This window comes from Passer domesticus, chromosome Z (genome assembly GCF_036417665.1).
Source record: "Passer domesticus isolate bPasDom1 chromosome Z, bPasDom1.hap1, whole genome shotgun sequence".
NCBI lineage: Eukaryota > Metazoa > Chordata > Aves > Passeriformes > Passeridae > Passer > Passer domesticus.
In genome coordinates this window covers 20,450,315-20,468,537 of record NC_087512.1, presented here as the reverse complement: position 1 = coordinate 20,468,537, position 18,223 = coordinate 20,450,315, and the positions used below count along the sequence as shown (strand labels likewise).

At 38.2% G+C, this 18,223-nt stretch overlaps 1 protein-coding gene across 2 annotated transcripts; it reads left to right on the top strand.

The window, feature by feature from the left end:
- The first annotated feature begins 355 nt into the window (after positions 1-355).
- Positions 356-17,176, top strand: DEPDC1B (DEP domain containing 1B). 2 transcript variants are annotated; one of them, XM_064404252.1, is made up of 11 exons: positions 356-415; positions 821-1,086; positions 4,963-5,098; positions 7,297-7,424; positions 10,142-10,272; positions 11,243-11,290; positions 11,721-11,861; positions 13,492-13,658; positions 15,122-15,298; positions 15,955-16,140; positions 16,456-17,176. In XM_064404252.1, the coding sequence occupies exons 1-11, from the start codon at positions 368-370 to the stop codon at positions 16,615-16,617; spliced, it is 1,590 nt and encodes a 529-aa protein (XP_064260322.1). In that variant the 5' UTR covers positions 356-367; the 3' UTR covers positions 16,618-17,176. The 2 variants fall into 2 exon arrangements, with proteins under 2 accessions (XP_064260322.1, XP_064260323.1); XM_064404253.1 differs by having other exon boundaries at positions 16,025-16,140; positions 16,456-16,596.
- Positions 17,177-18,223: the final 1,047 nt, after the last annotated feature.

Here is an 18,223-nt window from a genome sequence, read left to right as displayed (position 1 = left end):
GTGCATCGGTTTTCTGGCCGCTCTCGTCCTACTGCTGGGCACCGCCGCGCAGAGCCCGGCACGGCCGCTCAGCCTGCCCACACGGCCCATGAGCCCTCACACGGCCGAGGAGCCCTCACACGGCCGCTCAGCCTGCCCGCACGGCCCAGGAGCCCTCACACGGCCCAGGAGCCCTCACACGGCCGCTCAGCCCTCACAGCGCCGCCCCAGACAGCGCCCCCCTGCGCTCGGCTCACGCCCCGCCGCCCCCGCCCCGCCAATCAAGCGCGGCGCGGGCCCGTCACGTGCCGCGCCCGCCAGCCAATGGGCGAGGGCGGCGGCGGCCGGCCGGATTCAAACGCGGCGCGGAGCCGGCGCGGCGGCGCCCATGGAGCCGCGGCTGGTGGGGCCCGGGCCGTACCGCGCCACCCGCCTGGTGAGTGCCCCCCGCCCGCCCGGGCACCGCCGCCCTCCCGTGCCTCTGCTCCGGGCGGCCCTCGGCTCTCCTGGTGCTGGCGGTGCTCCCGGGCCGCGTCTCTGCGGGGCAGAGCCCGGCCGGGCGGAGCGGCAGGTCGAGCCTTTTGTCCCGGTAAAACCCAAGGGAGGCTAGACCCGTACCCGTGGGTCCGCAGGTAGTATGGGGCTCTGAATATTTCAGTCTCCTCAACCTGGTGTTTGTTCTCGGGTCTCCACAGTTTCAATCCTGGGCTTAGGTTTCGGATCTCTTGTGAACGCAGACGTGAGAAAAGGGTGTAGTTCTGCTTGCAGAGCTGGCTGCGTTGTGTCCGCAGGAAAACCTGGGAGAAGAGCTCCCGTAACGGTTTGCTTTGTTCTTTCCCAGTGGAACGAGATAATCGAGCTCTTCCGTGCTGGGATGCCCGTGCGGAAGCATCGCTGTCGTTTCAAGAGCTACGAGCGATGCTTCAAAGCCTCGGAGGCAGTGGAATGTTTGCATGAGCTACTTGGCTCTAACCAAAACTTCGGCCCAGAAGTGACACGCGATCAAACGGTTAAGCTGCTCAAAAAATTCCTTAAAAATCATGTAATCGAAGATATTAAAGGAAGGTGGGGCAAAGAGGACTTTGAAGACGATGGCCATTTATATCGGTAAGCCTGCACAAGGTGATAAAAAAGTTGTTTATTTGGAAACAGGGTATAATAATTCTTGCTCATGTCTTACAAGTGTTTTTGTAGAATGTCTCTGAAAAGCGTTGATGTATTTTCCTCTTTTCCTTTTAAGGACTTCAATTTTCTTAGTAACGGGTAGCTGCTACGACTTACTATTTGATTTCAGTTCTCTTGTCAGTTTTGAAATATTTTTGAAAGTCACTTCTATTCAGTCGCATTTTTTGAATATCAACAAAAGCTTTTGCAGCTTTCACATGGTATCGAGTTCTCATTGCTGATGGCAGACATCAGGTTTGTTGTTGCTGGAAGAGTACATATTAAGACACACAGGTGGAAGTGAGAATTCCATTGGTCATCCAGCTCCAATTATCCTCCTTCACCCCGACCCCTTGACTCTTTTGATTGCTGTCCACTTCTTCTGAGAGCAGAGAAAAGAAAGGCCTTCTGAATTGAAGGTATTTATGATGTAACCTTTTTTTATGCACCTTGGTTTGTAGCTGGGCAAGGGACAAAGCTTTATTTGTTTATCCTCAAGGATCGTTGCTTACTTATCCCTGTTGAACATCTCAGCTGATGGTTTGTTAACAGAGAAGAGACTCCTTTGTAATAAGGGCTTAGCATTGATGGACTGGATTCTGTGACCTCAGTTAAGGTTTGAGTGGACAGAAGTTGCAGATTCTGAATTTGTACCGTCTTGTCCTGTTTGGTGCAGTAGTATTATAAAGATGACTATTACTTCAAGTTCTAGATTTGTAACTTTTATCATTGTTAGTCGTCTTTTGAGGAAATGGGAGTTCTCATCATGCAAAACATTAGGGAAAATAGGCTAGCAATAAGTTTATTCTTCTACTTATTGTAGCTATTATTATGTACTTAAATTTTACATATTCATTTTTAAGTAATGATTTCATAATATTCTCTTTGGGGAAATAGATGATACTGAATTCCCACTTGATATATATTAAGTCAATTTTTATTTTGCTCTATTGATCTTTTTATTTCTGGGCATTAATTCTTGTCAAAAGATTTAATCTGGGTTTGATAATGGCTGATGTTATTCTATATTTCTTTGGTTTGGTTTTGTCGTGTTTGTGTGGCTGTGGGGTTTTATGTTTATTTTGCATTAGCATGAGTATATATTCAAATTATTCTGTTCTTTTGTTTATTTGTTTTTTCAGTCATGACTTTACTAAGCTGCAGGCTATGGAAGTTGGCTGGGTTAAATATTTCTGTTCTTCTAATTTTCTGTGTGCTCGGCCTACTGATCTGCTATTGGACAACAGAACTCTTGTTATATATTTTGTTATGTTCTTTCTCCCCCTCTCGCTGAAAAAATAGTTAAGTCAGTAACTGAATTTTTTTCAGTTAAACATGCATACCTTTCATGTATCTTGAACTGGAGCCGGCTTTTTTTCCTCAGTGGTCTTGGTGCTTGGTGCATTAATAAGCTATATACATTACTTGTGGCTTTAAGTATCAAAGCCTGCTGCTCTCCTGTTTAAGTAGCTAAACGCTCGTTTTCCAGCCTATTTTAGTCATGTATTCAATGTCCTGGCAGCTCCCTCTGGTGGACTATCCTAATGCTTCATGTAAAATACGGGTCTTTTTCTCCTCACAGCGCTGATAGAGGTAGTGGTACGTGTCAATTCTATTGACATTGCTTACTTTGGAAATACTTACATGCTTCGTATCTTCTGCATAAATGTATGTGTTAGCAGGCTATAAAGGCACGCTGTGGTACAGAGTTGTGTCACTCGTTTACTTCACATGTAAGTGTAGCTGTGTGCTCTTGTTTGTCCACAGAGTATGCAAAAGAAATATTGCCAAGAGTTGGATTGCATGAGAATATTTGGCAAGTATTAAATGTGAAGATGAGCTCTAATGTGATGAATAAAAATAGCAAAGACTTATCGGTGTGTCCTGACTCACTGGCTCAGCTGAGTAATTCACATTATTCACAATAATGAATGAGAAGTTACAGTTTTGGAAGCTTTTGGGCTTTATATATTTTTCCTGAATCTAAGCCATTCTATCAAAAGCAAAAGGGTTAGCACTCTTGCAATGATAGCAATCTTTTGGGAATTCAGCAGTAGTATTGTTATATCATGGACATCACTCTTAGTTGACCTTATTCTGGACACAAACAGGTATCTCTAGTTCCTCTTTTTATAAACTCCCCAAACTAGTCTTGCTGGCTATAACCAATTCTGGTCTTGATGTGTCAGCCTTGGAGTGCTTCTATGTCCTTTGCTTTCAGTGACATTAATCCTTTACCATCTAGACCTTGCTGTAATGCTACCTGAGAAAGGGGAATGCGCCTCCTTTTTCTGCCTGTAAGAACTTAGACTTTTACCGATTGGTTGCAAATCAGGGCAGCAAATGACACAAAGCTAAAAATTGTGAAGAACTGGAGAAGAAACAGAAAACTACTAAGAATAGTGTAAGGCAAAGGAAAAAGGCTGCAGATATGTGGGTATGTTCTATTTTAACACTAAACTCTTAAGAAATACGAATATCTGAAAAATGGTTGAGAACACTCAAGAGCTGAACATCTGCCATGTAGTCTGGCTTACCATTAAAAACCAGAGTAAATCTTGCAGGATTAGAATGAGGTGCTTGCTGCTGGTTCTGGGGGTTTGTCTGACGGAAAAGATATCTGTGCTGCAGATGTGCTGTTGAACAGCACTGTGGAATATGCTCAGTGTTTGTGGTCAAAACAATCAATGTGTTTAACCATTCAGTGTAACAGTACTGACTAACCAAATTGCAGAACAAATCTAAATGAAAAACTTATTGAATGTTTGAAGTGCCTTTAGAGGACGGGATGACATTTTGGAGAAACTTGAGGATTTCTCAAGGATTTTTTTCTGGTAGGATAGATATGCATGCTCTCCAGCAGTGTACAAGCTCTTGTTGCAAACTCATGGACACATCTGCTTTTTACATTCTGATTTAAAAGAGTTAATGAGGCTTAAGCAGTTTCTTAAAGCATCGGGAATCTCAGCATCTAAAACCTGGGTGTGAAAGTAGACAGGGTTGGATCTGGTCCAGTCTGAAGAGGTGTTTCCATCAAACTGATTTGTCTGTCTGATATGCTGTCATTAGTTCCTTTGTACATGCTCTGACCTAAGCTTAGCAATAATTTGATGCTGGTCAAGCTGGATAGTTTGTTTTCCTTCTTTTCTACAAGGGCTAGTTTAGGGCTTATTTCTGCTAATTTCTTCAAGGCACTTCTTGAAATGCCTTAAGAAGTCAAATAGTTACCTGCAAAACCAACTGGAAAAAAGAACTTCAGGATATGATCCAGAAAAGAACTGCAGGATATGATCTTCGCAAAGAAAGCATGTAAACGCAGAAGAACCTGGTAATGTGGGCAAACCTTTGTGTGGACACTTGCATGCACTCTAACTAAAGCTGAGTGTTACTCATGTGACTTAGCTATGTAGCTTTGCTTTAGGAAATGCATGCTAACAAAGCACTTGACATGGGGAAAACATCCCCACGGCTTTTTCAGCAGAATCAGCATCTTCTAGAGAAGACCTGTGTCATTGTCTATGCAAAGACAGCTAGTGCTGTATGAGACGCACTGGGATATCAGACATTCACCCAAGGCTCAGCTATATTGTGGGAGGTACAAAGGACCTGAACTGTTCTGGAGCAGCAGCTGGAGGGCAAGCAAGACACTCCACGATGTTTTACATATCACGCAACACCAGTCTACAGCAAACTAAGCTCGGCTGTGAATGTCCAAAGCGTTCGTTGTATTTTTGCATGTGAAGGCTGACTACAGTTTTGCATTGGTAAATAGGGATTAAATTGGCATTCAGAGACTTCAAAAATGTTCTCTAATTGTAGATTTCCTCCTTCCTCACCACTGAAGTCATATCCAAAGAAACCTTCATGTGGAAAGGAAGTAATTAAATTTCCAGACTGGAGTGAACCAAGGGCTGGCCCTTCTCAAGAACACATCCCAGTGAAATCTGTCGCAATGGTAAGGCACCCCGTTTTATTTCCCCAGACAAAAGCATATTTGGAAAGCAAAACTGAACTGATGACCTCTATGCTGGGTCACAAAATACTTGCTTATAAAATTAAATGCTAAAATACTTTTATTCTAAACTTTTGTGAAATTAAGTTTCTCTTAGAATTTGCTGGAGAAGTAATATTTTAATGTTCTTTGTACTACACATTGCAATGTTCTGAGCAATCTGAGTTTCACATGGGTGTATTTTCCTATATTTAATTCCAGTTTGCTCAAATTCCAATAGGGCATTTTATCAGACAAAATAGTCTCACTGTGACTCTTATTTGGACACTTCAGATATCGGAATATATACAGTTATTACAACCTTCCTAGCTGCTCTAAGGCTGTTACTGACTCAATTTCCTTTTTTATAGGGAATATGTTTTGGCTAAGGAGAGGTGGGCCTGATTTTTCAGTTATCCTTTGTAAGCTTGGAAAATCATCCTGCCCCTTACTTATCTGGATTGATCCAGATTTTGATTTGTAAAGCTGTTGAAAAAACTTGTTTTTATTAGTAAACCAGAATTGTATCTGTGTCTGTTCACCCAGATGTGTCTGTTTACCCATCATAGTAAAAGACTAGGCTTCTAGAATTTTGTGTATTCTAAGCTCTTCCTTCAGTGTATTTTACATATGTGCATTCTCGTAATTTGTGAACTTAGGATTTTTTTGATTTTTATTACTGTCCTTCAGAGCAGGAGTCTGGCCTTAGATTTCTTGATAAACTATAGTCTGTTTGGAAAAGTAGCTCCTATCATTTTGCTGGAAATTTAAATGTTCGGAATGAACAGTTATTCAATATTTACAATCCAATTGTATGCAAATCAAGTGTACTCTTCATGTACAGCAAGCTTCTGAAGAGGAAGATGTGCATGGTCCTAAGTGCTTCAATAGTAGGTAGAAGAAAAGATGGTGCCAAAGACAGGAAAATAGAATGGAGTATTTTAGTTACTGAGCACGTATCTTTTGAAGGTGTAATATGTATGTAATATGTTGAAGGAGCCTCCAACTATGCTCTAAATTTCCATCCAAGCATCCTGGCCTGATAAGAATTAGCAAAAGTCTGCCTCTGCATCTGACTCAGATGCAACAGCATAGTGTTTGGCATAGCTGAAAATCTCTTCCACTGGATTGGATTAATACAGTGAACTGTAAATGAGGCAAAGCTATAAGCTTCTTTCTGTTGCCTCTTTTATAATTAGGTCTAGCTTCCACTGGGATGCTGAAGTAGACAGCTGAAAATGGTGGTGTCTTGAATTGCTTCAGCATCAATCTGAGCACTTAGTGGCTGTGTGTGGATTGATGAGCATGGGTCTGTGTCATGAAATACTGATGTGAAAGGCCGGATCCTTAATTTCAGAGGGTGCTATTTCCTTCCAACTAGCTCTAGTCTAGTCTGCCATGGAATGACAGACAATTAGTGTTTGGAGTATTTAAGTGCATTCCAGGAATGCATTTTGTGGTTTGGTTATAAGGAATACTTTTAGTGTGCTTTAGCACTGGTCTGTAGTGTAAATCAAAGAACTGGAATGAGTAGGAGTTTTGTCTTACAAGCTGCAATGTATGTCCCATTGGTACCTTGATGACAGTGTTCAAGAATCAAGCTTGGTTGTTTTGCATAAAAATAGTGGTCTTCAGCATTCTCAGCCTTATTTTCCACTTTTATAATGGTGGACTAGATCTGATGGGTCCCTTCAAGATGTAGTGATTTGCTTTTGCTTTCTTTATGTATAGACCCTGTTATTGAACTTAATGTTTAGTTATTTTAGTATGTGCTGAACAAGGATTTTTTTCCTAATTCTTTGGTATCTCGAAATTCTCTGGTAACTTTTCCATAAACAGATGTTTAATCTTAAAATGGCAGATGAACTGATTTTAATAATGGATAGGACCTGAACACAGGATTAAAGGCCATTTACTCCTGAACTTTAATGGCTATTCTGACACACATAATTTTTCAGCTTTGGAAAAGTTACGGAATTGAGAAAAGATATATGTGTAAGATTGAGAAAATGTTTCATTTCTCTTAAACATAAATATTTACCTTGCATTCTGAAGACTTCACTGGAATTTAAGAACACTTGCAATTCTGTACTATTAATGTTTTATGCTGTTTAACACTTGAAAAGCCACCAGTTAATGAGGAGAGCTTTTTCTGATTTCAGAACTCGGAGATGTGGTACAAACGACACAGCATAGCTATCGGGGAAGTACCAGCATGCAAACTTGTGTTCCGCAGAGAGCTAACACAAACAAATATAGAAGAGATATGGAAATCCATGACTTTATCACGGTGAGTATACTTATGAGTCATTTGCTGTTATAGTAAAACTGTGTAGTAGGTAATGGTCTTGTCTGTCTTCTCTGGTAACACTTGTAATTTCACCCACCCACTTTTTATCATTGTCTTCAAAGCCATAGTGTCTAGACAAACTCTACCACTTGTTATTTGGCTAACAAATTCAGCAACTAAAGTCTGCAAAAAAAACTTTATTGTGCTTTGTACCTTTTGACTTTTGTATGTTGTGTTATACAAGTCTTTGTTGTGTGGGCTTTGTCTCATTTAATCACTTTTTTTCTCTGTCTCTTTTTCCTGCTAAGAAATAAAAGCACTATGTAGAAGTGCTATGAAACCTTTCAATGGCAAGTACAATACTTTGTATGAGATAAATGGCATAGCTAATTGAGTGCTGAAGCTTTGAGATAAGCTTAGAGATTCATTTACTATGTTCAAATGTAATCTCCTATGCAATGCTGAAGCTATTGCTTTGGACTATTTCTGCAGAAGAAAAAGTAATATACACTAGCTGATATTACAGCATAGTTGAGGTCTTACTTACGATGACTTTAGTGTAAACCTAGCACATTATCTGCACATAATGTGCTTGGTGCTGGGATAAGCAGTTTTGGTGGCAGCTTGATGGGTAGTAGAGGGCTTTAGTGCATGTGTATTCCTGGGTTTCCTGAACCAAGGAAACTTCAGGGGAATGGAGAGACCCTCTGGTAGCCTGGAGCTCACATGGCAGCAGCTGATAGGACCTGGGCAAGTGAGACTAGGAGCAGTGGTGTCCAAGCCCCTCCTTCACATGCAGGCCCCTACAGAGCTCTAGCAACCAAAAGACAAGGGTGGGAAAACAGGGTTGGCACAGCAGATTGTGTGAAAGGATGCTGAAACCCTGACAGCTTGATCAGGGAGCAGTAGCGTTCACATGATGGAAAGTCCTGGACTCTTAAAGTTTGATAATTGACATGGGGAATACCACAGCTCTGTGTTGGAAGAGGGAATGGGGAAACTCACAGCTGAGCCTGAATTTGTTTGAAACTTTCTACTCCAGTTGTATGTGCTTAAAGCTATGAAGCCAAATGGAATTCATCCCAGGGTACTGAAAGAGCTGGATGATATTATTACAGAATCTCTCTCCTTTTTTTTTTTTTTTTTTTAAATTTATCTTGGGATTCTGTTTTCTGGAAGCTGGCAACTATTTTTTCAATTTTAAGAAAGCAAAGAACAAAGACCCTGTTAATTACAGGCCTGTATCACTTCAGTGCCTGTAAAATTATGGAAAATTATTCTGGGAGTTAATAATAAAATATTTGAGAGACACGCAGTCATTGGTCATAGCCAGCACAGTTACAGAAGAGGAAAATACTGTGTAATCAATTAAATTTTCTTTTATTACAAGATCACCCATCTAGTTGACAAGGGAAAGCCAGTTGATTTGGTTTATTTGCATTTAAGCAAAGCTTTTGGTACTGTCTCTCACAGTATCATTCTAGATAAACTGTCCAGCATGCAGCTTGATGAGCCCATAATATTATTGGGTGAGCAGCTGGTTCTTGGGTTAAGCTCAAACAATTTTAGTAAATGTGGTTATCTCTGGTGAGCAGTCATCAGTGGGGGTCTGCAGGGCTCCATTCTAGGGCCAGTGCTCTTTGTTTTTGTAAATGACATGGATATGATATGGAGAAATTGAATGTACCTTAAATTTGTCCATGATACTAGTTGACAAGGAACTTTGGACTCGTTCAAGGGTGGACAGGGCCGGCAGTGAGATCTGGATAGAGCAAAGAGCTGTACAGTCTCCAAAAGCTTTGGGAAAGCTGAGGGATACCCTCATTGCGGCCTACAATTTCTGGAGAGGGCAGTGGCGGGAGATGTGGAAGATGTCTGGTGACCAGCAATAGGACACAAGGAGATGGAATCAAGCAGCTGGGGAAATTCAGACTCCACACTGGGAAAATGTTCTTCACTCAGAGGGTTACTCGGCACTGGAACTGCCTCCCTGAGGAAGTGGTCACAGCACCAAGCCTGGCAGAATTCAAGGAGCATGTTGGCAGTGCTTTCAGTTATACAGTATAGTTTTGGGTATTAAAATTACTAAACCTTTTCTAGGTACTAAAACAAAAGTTTTTTAGAGCTATGAAGATTGTGAAGGGTCTAGAAGGGAAGACATGAGGAGTGGTTGTGGTCTCCTGGCTTCTTTAACTTAGAGAAGAGAGGCTGAGGGGACATTGCAGCACAATCTGTGATGGGATGTGGAGGAGAATACACTGGCCTCTTCTCTGTGGTGGCCAGTGACATGACTGAGAGAATGGCTTGAAGTTGTCAGGGGAGGTTTAGTTTGGATATTAGGAAAAGAGTCCTCATCCAGGGGGTGGTTGGGCACTGGAGCAGGTTCCTCAGCAAAGTGGTCACAGCACCTGAGCCTGACAGAGTTCAAGAAGTGCTTGGACATGCTCTCAGGCATGTGGTATAATTTTTGTGGTTGTGCTGTGCAGAGCCAGGAGTTGATCTTTATGGATCCCTTCCAGCTTAGGATATTCTATAAATCTAGGCAGTTCTGTGAGAAGCAGGAGTTGCTCTGAATGATCCTTATGGCTGTCGTCCAACTGGAGATATTCTTTAGGAAATGAAAGTGCCTTTTTTTTTCTGAATTGTATCCTAATACTTCATGTTTGCCTTTTCCAGATTAGGTGGTGTATGAACTGTGTGTTTATGTACTTTTGCAGATTACAAAAGGTGTTGGGTTTGGATTCTCTGGATGAAGTATTAGACACAAAACTTGTGAATTCAAAACATATAGTTCAAAACGTATATAATGTCAATAAGCAAGGCATTGTCACTTTAGAGGACAAATCAAGTGAGTATTTTAGAAATTTTCTTTTTTTTTAAATAGTGCCATCTACTTTGTAAAAACTCTAGTTTTTACAATGCTACTGTTTTTAAAATGCTATTGCTCTCCTCTGGTATCCCAATAGTAAGAGTCAGGGTTTATTCTATATTTACTCTCTTAAACAAATTCTGGCTTTAGTAGGGTTGAAAAATTAATGCAAGACAGCAAGCAACTTTTTATCATTTATAAATATAGGGATATTAATCACTTCAAGGTAACTTTCTCAGCCCTACCCTTTTAATTACCTGAACTGGAGTGTTTACATGAAGAAAAAAGTATTAAAAATTGTGAGAGAGCCAAAATGTACATTGAGAGAGTTTTGAGTTTTCAGTCAAGGTTTTTTGAAGATAGCACCATGTTTAAAACTGTTCTGTCCATCGGGGAAAAATAAAGCATCTTTACTGCTCTGATCTATCATGGTATTATTGCCACCATGATTTTCATAAGATTTGTAGACAAATTTAAATATGACATTGAAGCCTGGTTTGAGTGTGAATAAAACTGCCTTCAGAGCATGACTGTGCTCATTTCAAAGACAGTTGGACCATCTCAAAATATTAACTTCCTCTTTGCAGAAAAGGCAAAACTGAATATATGAGTGCTTTTCATCATATTTGGTACAAAGTAAACACTTCATTGTATAGCACTGGGGAAAGCTGTATCTAGAACTGTTTTTGTCTGGTTTTTTTGCTGATGGAGCTGCAAGAGCAGAATGTATAACTGTATGATAGCAGTGGAGGTACTGAAGTATAGATGTAATTCAAGCTGGATCCTATATTAAGGTGTAGCCTGCCTTTGGAGTCACTAGATTTACTACACAAGGAGAGGAACATATTAAACTGTTTTCAGCTTTGCTTTTGTCTAACAATTGAATATTTTTCTTGTTTTTTCTTTATTGTCCTTTTAATTTTTAAATTTCTTTTTCTTTCCTGTGCAGAGGAACTACCTCATTGGATATTATCTGCAATGAAATGTCTAGTAAATTGTAAGTAAATTCAGAAGGGGAAAAAAATTCCACAAACCACGCCCCCCCCGCTAAAAAAATTTGAACTGATTGTGTCTTCACCACTTTATTAAATCCTGTTTATGATGCTTTTCTAAAAGAAGGTTGGAAAAGACCTGTCAGCATGTATTCTCCTTCCAGTGTAGCTATTTAAATGAATTATATAAAGGTTTAACCCTTCTATTAATGTTTTTCCTCTACTTTGTATCTTCACTAAAACTATTGGGAATAGATCAGTCAAGTAGTAGACCAATAAAATTTTACTTATTTTGAAGAATAATTTTTTTTTTTTCTCTAATGATCCATTTTAATGGTCTGGATTAGAAAACACTGATCTGCTCAGCAGCTGAAAATCAATATTCTCTCTCTTTTTTGCTCCTTTTTGTTTTGGTTTTTTTTTTGTTCTTTGTAGGGCCCAGCTGTTCAGATCTGAAGCAGCCTACATACTCAGGCTTTGAAAGAGATGTCTTCAAAACTATAGTGGACTACTTTGGCCAGATGAAGGAACCTCTTCTCACATTTAATTTTTTTGATATTTTTGTTAGTGTGTTAGGTAAGTAGTTTGGAATCGAATGAGAAAATATTGTTTAGAGTTAATTTTCTGGAGTTATTTTACGTTACTTAAATACTGTCACAGATGAATTCTTTATGACCTGTCCTTTCCAGTCTACATAGAGGACAGTTTAATATTTAAATTTATATCACACAGTGGTTTTATTTTTGTATCTTTTCAATCACATTAGTTCAATAGTCTTTCATTGTATGTCTTTATAATATTAAAGGCCTCTGTTCATTGCTTAGCATCCAGCAGCTGGGTTTAAACAGATTTTTCTTTTTTTACAAGTGCTTAAATGTCTTAAAAACTCTCATAAGCTGTTAGAAATTGCTTGACTGAAGTCTGGATTAGAAAGGATTAGGGCTTTAAGCACAATTTTTAACCCTGGATAGTTGAAGGGAACTGAAATACTATATTGCTGTAATTTAGAAATGACATTATCTAATGTAGTGTTTAAAAGAAGCAATATTTTAGTTATTAACTAGAACTTTCCAGGGTTCACACTATATTAAAACTGACAATTCTGATGCTATAGATGGCTTACTGAAAGAAAGTAAATAGGAAAATATTTGATTACATTTTATGCAATCAAATTTCAGAAAGAATAATCGATTTGAAAAGTAAACCCGCTTTGTAGTATATTAGTTTTTTGAGCTTCTTTCTGTGCAAACAACACTGTTTTTAGTAAACTATTGAGATGAGAAAGGAATACAGAATGACACTTCTGTTTCTGGAATTGGGTGTATATACTTTGTGAGTTGTCAATCTTGCTTCATATGGAATATAATCCAATTTTCGGACTTCTTTTTCTTAGGCAACTCTTGTTGATATCTTTAAAACTTATTCTTCTGCTTTCATACTCTATTTCTGTTTGCTTTTCCATCTCTCAGGTTTTACTACTTTCATTTCACAGTATTTCGTAAACTTAAAATCAGAAGAAAGATTTCATGCCAGTATGTATGTGGAAGCAATGAAAATTGTGCAATGTTTCAAGAAGTCACACATTAATTTTGTGGTATCTTTAAAAAAAAGTGTTGATATGGAATCATTCCTTACTCTTCTAAACATATGTGTTAATATGCTTGCCAAATCTTCCTTTGAAATTAGAAAAAGCTTTACTATGAAAAGTCCTCTCCTGGGGAGGAATAAGCAGAGTTAGGCACAGATTTAATGTCTGTAGGTGTGAGGCACATGTTGATATTGTCACAGTTGTCACTGATGCATAAGCACATTTTCTTTCCCTCTGATTATTGCCACATACTTAACATTTTATGTAACATGGTTGCTATATCTGTGCATACCTTTCAGTTATGTGTAGTGCTGAGGTAATAAAGAGCAAAGGATGAAATAAAATGTAATTTTTTGTGTATTCTAATATTTCGAGTTATTGGTAATGGCTATCAATGTCTTTCGTGCATCAGAAGACAATCTTCTAAAAACTTAAACAAGTTTTAGTAGTCCAATTCTAGTGATATCTTTCTAGTCTAATTGGGCAGTGGAGTTCTAAGGCAATCTTGAATGAGTAAGAGGGGAATTTCGGGAGTTACATTTAGAAATATTATGTTAAATGTTATGGAAATGTATAACTGAGAAATGTTCCCTAACCTTCTGCTCTCATATAAACCAGGACTGCTGCAAAAACCCAGCAAGGCTGTAGAAGCTCTTCAGATATCTTGTCTCCTGCTGCCACCAGAAAATAGGAAAAGGCTACAGCTGTTGGTGAGAATGATGGCAAGAATTAGTCTAAACCAGGATTTGCCACGTCTTTCTGAATCAGTGAGGACCAGAACTTTGGTACGTATAAGTGTAAGGTAAAAGGTCTGGACAGACTTTTGGAGGAGCACAGGTTAAAGATTCTTACTGGAGAGTATGAACAAAATACAGTTTTCTTGTTTAAGGATCTGCTTTGTCTGTCCCAGCTATTTGGAAAGCTAATCTGGATTTGAATAAAGTGGGATTTTATGGCAATTTGTGAGCACACAAAGAAGTTGCTCAGAATTTAGAGGTTTCCTTACCTTTCAAAGTCAAATCACCACTGATTTCACTAATGAGTAGAAAAAAAGCAACCTCCAAAAACAAACAAGCAAAATCAACCAAAAAAGAAAACAAGATGAGGTCTTTGGTGTTCTTTATCACTGCAGACAGTGTGAATGAAAAAGACTGTCTGTTTCAGTCATAGCTAGAAATATGGAGCTCAATGTTCTGATTGACCTGTTTTCAGCCATTCAAAAAAATTAAGATCCCAACTGTTTATTTCAGTAGTAGTTTTTTTTTCACTACACACAGAAATCTCTTAAAGTAAGCTCCAGTTTTTGCTTGTAGGAGCTTATGTAGTGATATCACTACACTGACGTTTTCAACAACACTTTATTACAAAGTTATTAGGCATAACTTAACTATTCTGACTAGGTAACAACATGTATTCATTTAAAAGTCTTTGAAAATTAAGTGTGATGGAAAACTAAGCTGCAGAGCCATTCTGTAAAAGTCCTATAGCAGCATGCACAAATCTAAATGTGCTCCACAGCAATTAAGTTTTTAGTGAACTCTGAATAGTATTTGATTGAAATAATTATATTTTTTACTGCCAAGGTTATAATTTAATTAACTGTTAAGTGGTCTTTCAATAAAATTATTGTTAGATGAAATAGATGTTAGAAATTATTTTAGAAGTGAATCCTTACAGTCTTTGAGTGTTTTGTACTAAGTTTTAATTCAGCAATGTAATGTATGGTGCATGACAGAAATCTTTATTACCTTCTGTGATTTTAATGTTACAAGTGACTGGTGTGCAAACAGAAAATCTTGTAACTGAGTGTTGAGCATAAGACTACCTGAAGTTAATTGAACCTGAAACTTGATGATTTCAGAATAGTGGTTTCACGTTTTCCCTCTGGTGAATAATTTCTATTGAATTTCCGTGTTATTTTAAAAAATGTCTAAATATATATGCCCTCTTTAAATAGCCATGTGAAGTGGCTCTTTGACAAAGTCTTGAGAATAAAATGGAATTCATTTATTCCATATCTAAAGTCAGGAGTGGATTCTCTATGAGGCAGGAGCAATCTTTAGTGCACTCACATAATGTCCACTGTACATAATTCATTTAAAAAAAAATTTATATGTTTGAAGTACAGTAAGTATTATGATATTAAAATCTTTGTTATAAAAGATCACTTTTAAAATGTAGCCTGATTCTCTACTCCTCACTCCCAAACAGAAAAATACATTATAATCGTGTGGTTTTTTTTCTTCAGATGGTTCAGGCGTTTTCCCGTTGTATTCTCTGCTCAAAGGATGAAATAGACTTGGATGAACTTCTTGCTGCTAAACTAGTATCTTTTCTCATGGATAATTATCAAGAGATCTTAAGTGTTCCTTCTGCTTTAAAATCTTCCATTGAGGATCATGTTGCACATCTCCAGAGAGTCCAAGTAAGTATCTAGTGAAAAAACCTCTTATGTCTCTCTGTTTCTAGATTAATTTATCTTTGTTCTGTGAAAATCAACAGTTCTTAAAAGACTTTTTTCTGTCTCTGTTAGCTTTTGGGAGCTATTTTGACTACTGACATTCAGCCATAACTATGTGTTTAAATTAAACTAAACAAATATTCAGTTTGTTTAGAGAAAAGAACTCTCAAATATATTTTCCTATTTGGCAGCACTGTCTTCCCATGAAATGGGCAAACTATGTTTGTGGTAGTGAAGAAAATGGAATTATTATTAAGTGTTTTTTCATTAATGTAACTTTTTATTTTCTTTAGAGCCGTCCTTACTTTCTCAGTTTTTTTATCTTTCTCTTTCCTGATACAATATTTTTTTTGTTCAAAGATGATTTTTAGTTCTTTTGTCTATTTTCTACTAGAAAAGTAACTTTTAATTTCAAGAGCTGAACATGCTTCCTATGTGTTATGTTTTTTGACTTACTGGAACTCAATTAGGGCAGGAGATAAAAATTACAGTTTAGGGTCTCTATTCAGTATTTCCTCTACTTAATGTCTTGGGGTGATCAATTGATTAAGCAAATTTATGCAAGTGTTTTGTAGAAAACATAGCTATTCTTTTTTTTTTTTTTTTTACTGTATCTTCAGATAAAATATGCTGGGGCTGATAGTGATGCAACACTTCCTCCTCCATCATTTTGTCACCAAATCACTACAGGTGAATTTGAATACCAAAGGGCAACTGGCTCTCAAGAACCACTGGCAGCTTTGTTGGAAGAAATTGTAATGAATAAAGAAATATCTGTGAAAGATAAAAAGAAGAAGCTCAAGCAAGTAAATAAAAATTTCTCCACAGTTTCTAATTTCAATTTCAAAAGATTTATCAAGTCTTAGACATGTGTTCTTCTAGAAAAATACTGAAATTGAAAACAGTGGTTACACATGGGAATTTCAAGATTTATAATAATTTAGAACAAGTATGCTGAGATGAATCAACCCAAATTCGAAATACAGCCTAATTTTCTATATAGCAGTGTAGAAAGTCCATTAGAGATATAACTTCCCTGTTCCAGAAATGTAAGCTTCACTTTAATAGTTTATTGTACATGTTTGAACAAATTCTTAATTTGAATTAATGTACTTTTCTAGTTTCAGAAATCTTACCCTGAAGTGTACAGAGTACGATTTCCTAGTCCTGAAACCGAAGCGATGCTATTTCCTGAAAAAACTAAACAGAAACCACCAATACTGATGTGGGCCTTAAAAAAGCCTTTTCAACCATTTCACAGAACCAGAAGCTTTCGGATGTAAATGGTTTGAAATATATCGGCAAACAAACAGAGACACAGTGTATTGTCAATGGATCTCATGCAAAAGGAGCCTGAGCACCACGTGGTTACTCAAAAAAGCTACTGGGGATACTGCTAAGATCATAGAAAATGTTTAAAGAAGAGGAGAGTATTGAGGTTGTAGTAATGTGAACCATTATCAGTATTTTTGTAAAGCATTATTTTTTTAAATGTCTGTTACTTTAAAACAAGCAACAAAAAACTAACAAAAAAGCCTAAACAAACCCACCACACGCTCAAGGGGATTGTTCTATATATGGGTGATAATGTACACCTGCTGTGGTTTGGTTTGACTATCATTTTAAGGCCTAAATGTAATTGTATGTAATGTATTCTTTGTAACTAGTCAACAGCTTTTTTTCCTCCCTGAAAATGAGTGTCTTGCATAAACTAGGCTGTGTTTGTGCACATATACTGTGAGGAAATAACTTACTGTACATGCTTGAGTAAGTATGAAACACTGGATTTTGCTTTACTTTTGGTGAGAGAATAATATTAAAACTTAATGATGCAACCAAGCAGCTTTTTGCACCCCTCAGCCACAGGAAAAGGGGAGTTTTTTTGTGTATGTGGTTATGCAACTTCTAGGTCTGCCCAGGTGCAGAGAGGATGAGCACCCATCACCAGAGGATGACCAGGACAAACCCACTTTGTGTAGCAGCAAGCTGGGGTTTGAGACAGATAAGGGAAAACACCTCCAAGAACCAGATCCTGCAATGGGGGATGCTGGTTTTAATCTTGCCCATTTCCTCCCTTACACAACTGGCTCAGGTAGAAGATTCTCTCCCATCCTGAGAGAGATTCAGGGCCTGAGGGTATTTATCCCTTCTGTTAAGGCAGAACTGGCTCAACTAAGCCGGCATGACAAACACGGGTCTTGTCTTTGCCTCCTGACTTATTTCTTGGGCCTGCCACCAGAGGACTGCACATGATCCACAGTGTTACAAGAGACATTGTAAAACTCCTTCCTGAGGAGAAGTATCTGGGCATTCTCACCTGAACCTATTAAAGCCATTGGACTTTGGGTTTCAGGGATTTCCCCTGGCCCTGATGGGTTGAAATTGTAACTTACTTCAAGCACTGGACATGAAATTGCAACAATCAGGTCTCATAGGGTGGTGATGTCTTTCCTCTTCACTATCTGTTCTTTTACTTTCTTTTTTTTTTCCTTGTATATTTTCTCAGGTGTAATAATTTTACTTTTACTTTATTTCTATAGATAATAACTGAGTCTGCTACATACTTCCTTTCCATTTAAACCAAATTATTCCAAAATCAACCATCTATCTATCGATCTATCGATCTATCTATCTATCAATCTTTTTATTATAAAAACCCCACCATTCATTCAGTGTTGTGTCACTCTAGTCTGCCGTGAGGGATCTAATTAACAAGAACCTCAGTTAACCTGGCTCAGGGGCAGGTTGTAACATTGCTGACCCTAACATGCCAGATTTATTTTTGAAAACTAATTCTCAATTTTCTGATTCATATGGTGCATTACAGCTTGAGTGAACTTCCTTTGAAATTCTATTAACTTTATGTAATGCTGACCTATTCTGATAGGC

What these genes read in the sequence shown, in the direction of transcription:
- DEPDC1B (XM_064404252.1), top strand. Translation starts at nt 368, where the DNA reads ATGGAGCCGCGGCTGGTGGGGCCCGGGCCGTACCGCGCCACCCGCCTG. An exon ending in TATTTTTGTTAGTGTGTTAG is followed by an intron (nt 11,862 to 13,491) that starts GTAAGTAGTTTG and finishes CATATAAACCAG; the next exon opens with GACTGCTGCAAAAACCCAGC. An exon ending in AAAAGAAGAAGCTCAAGCAA is followed by an intron (nt 16,141 to 16,455) that starts GTAAATAAAAAT and finishes GTACTTTTCTAG; the next exon opens with TTTCAGAAATCTTACCCTGA.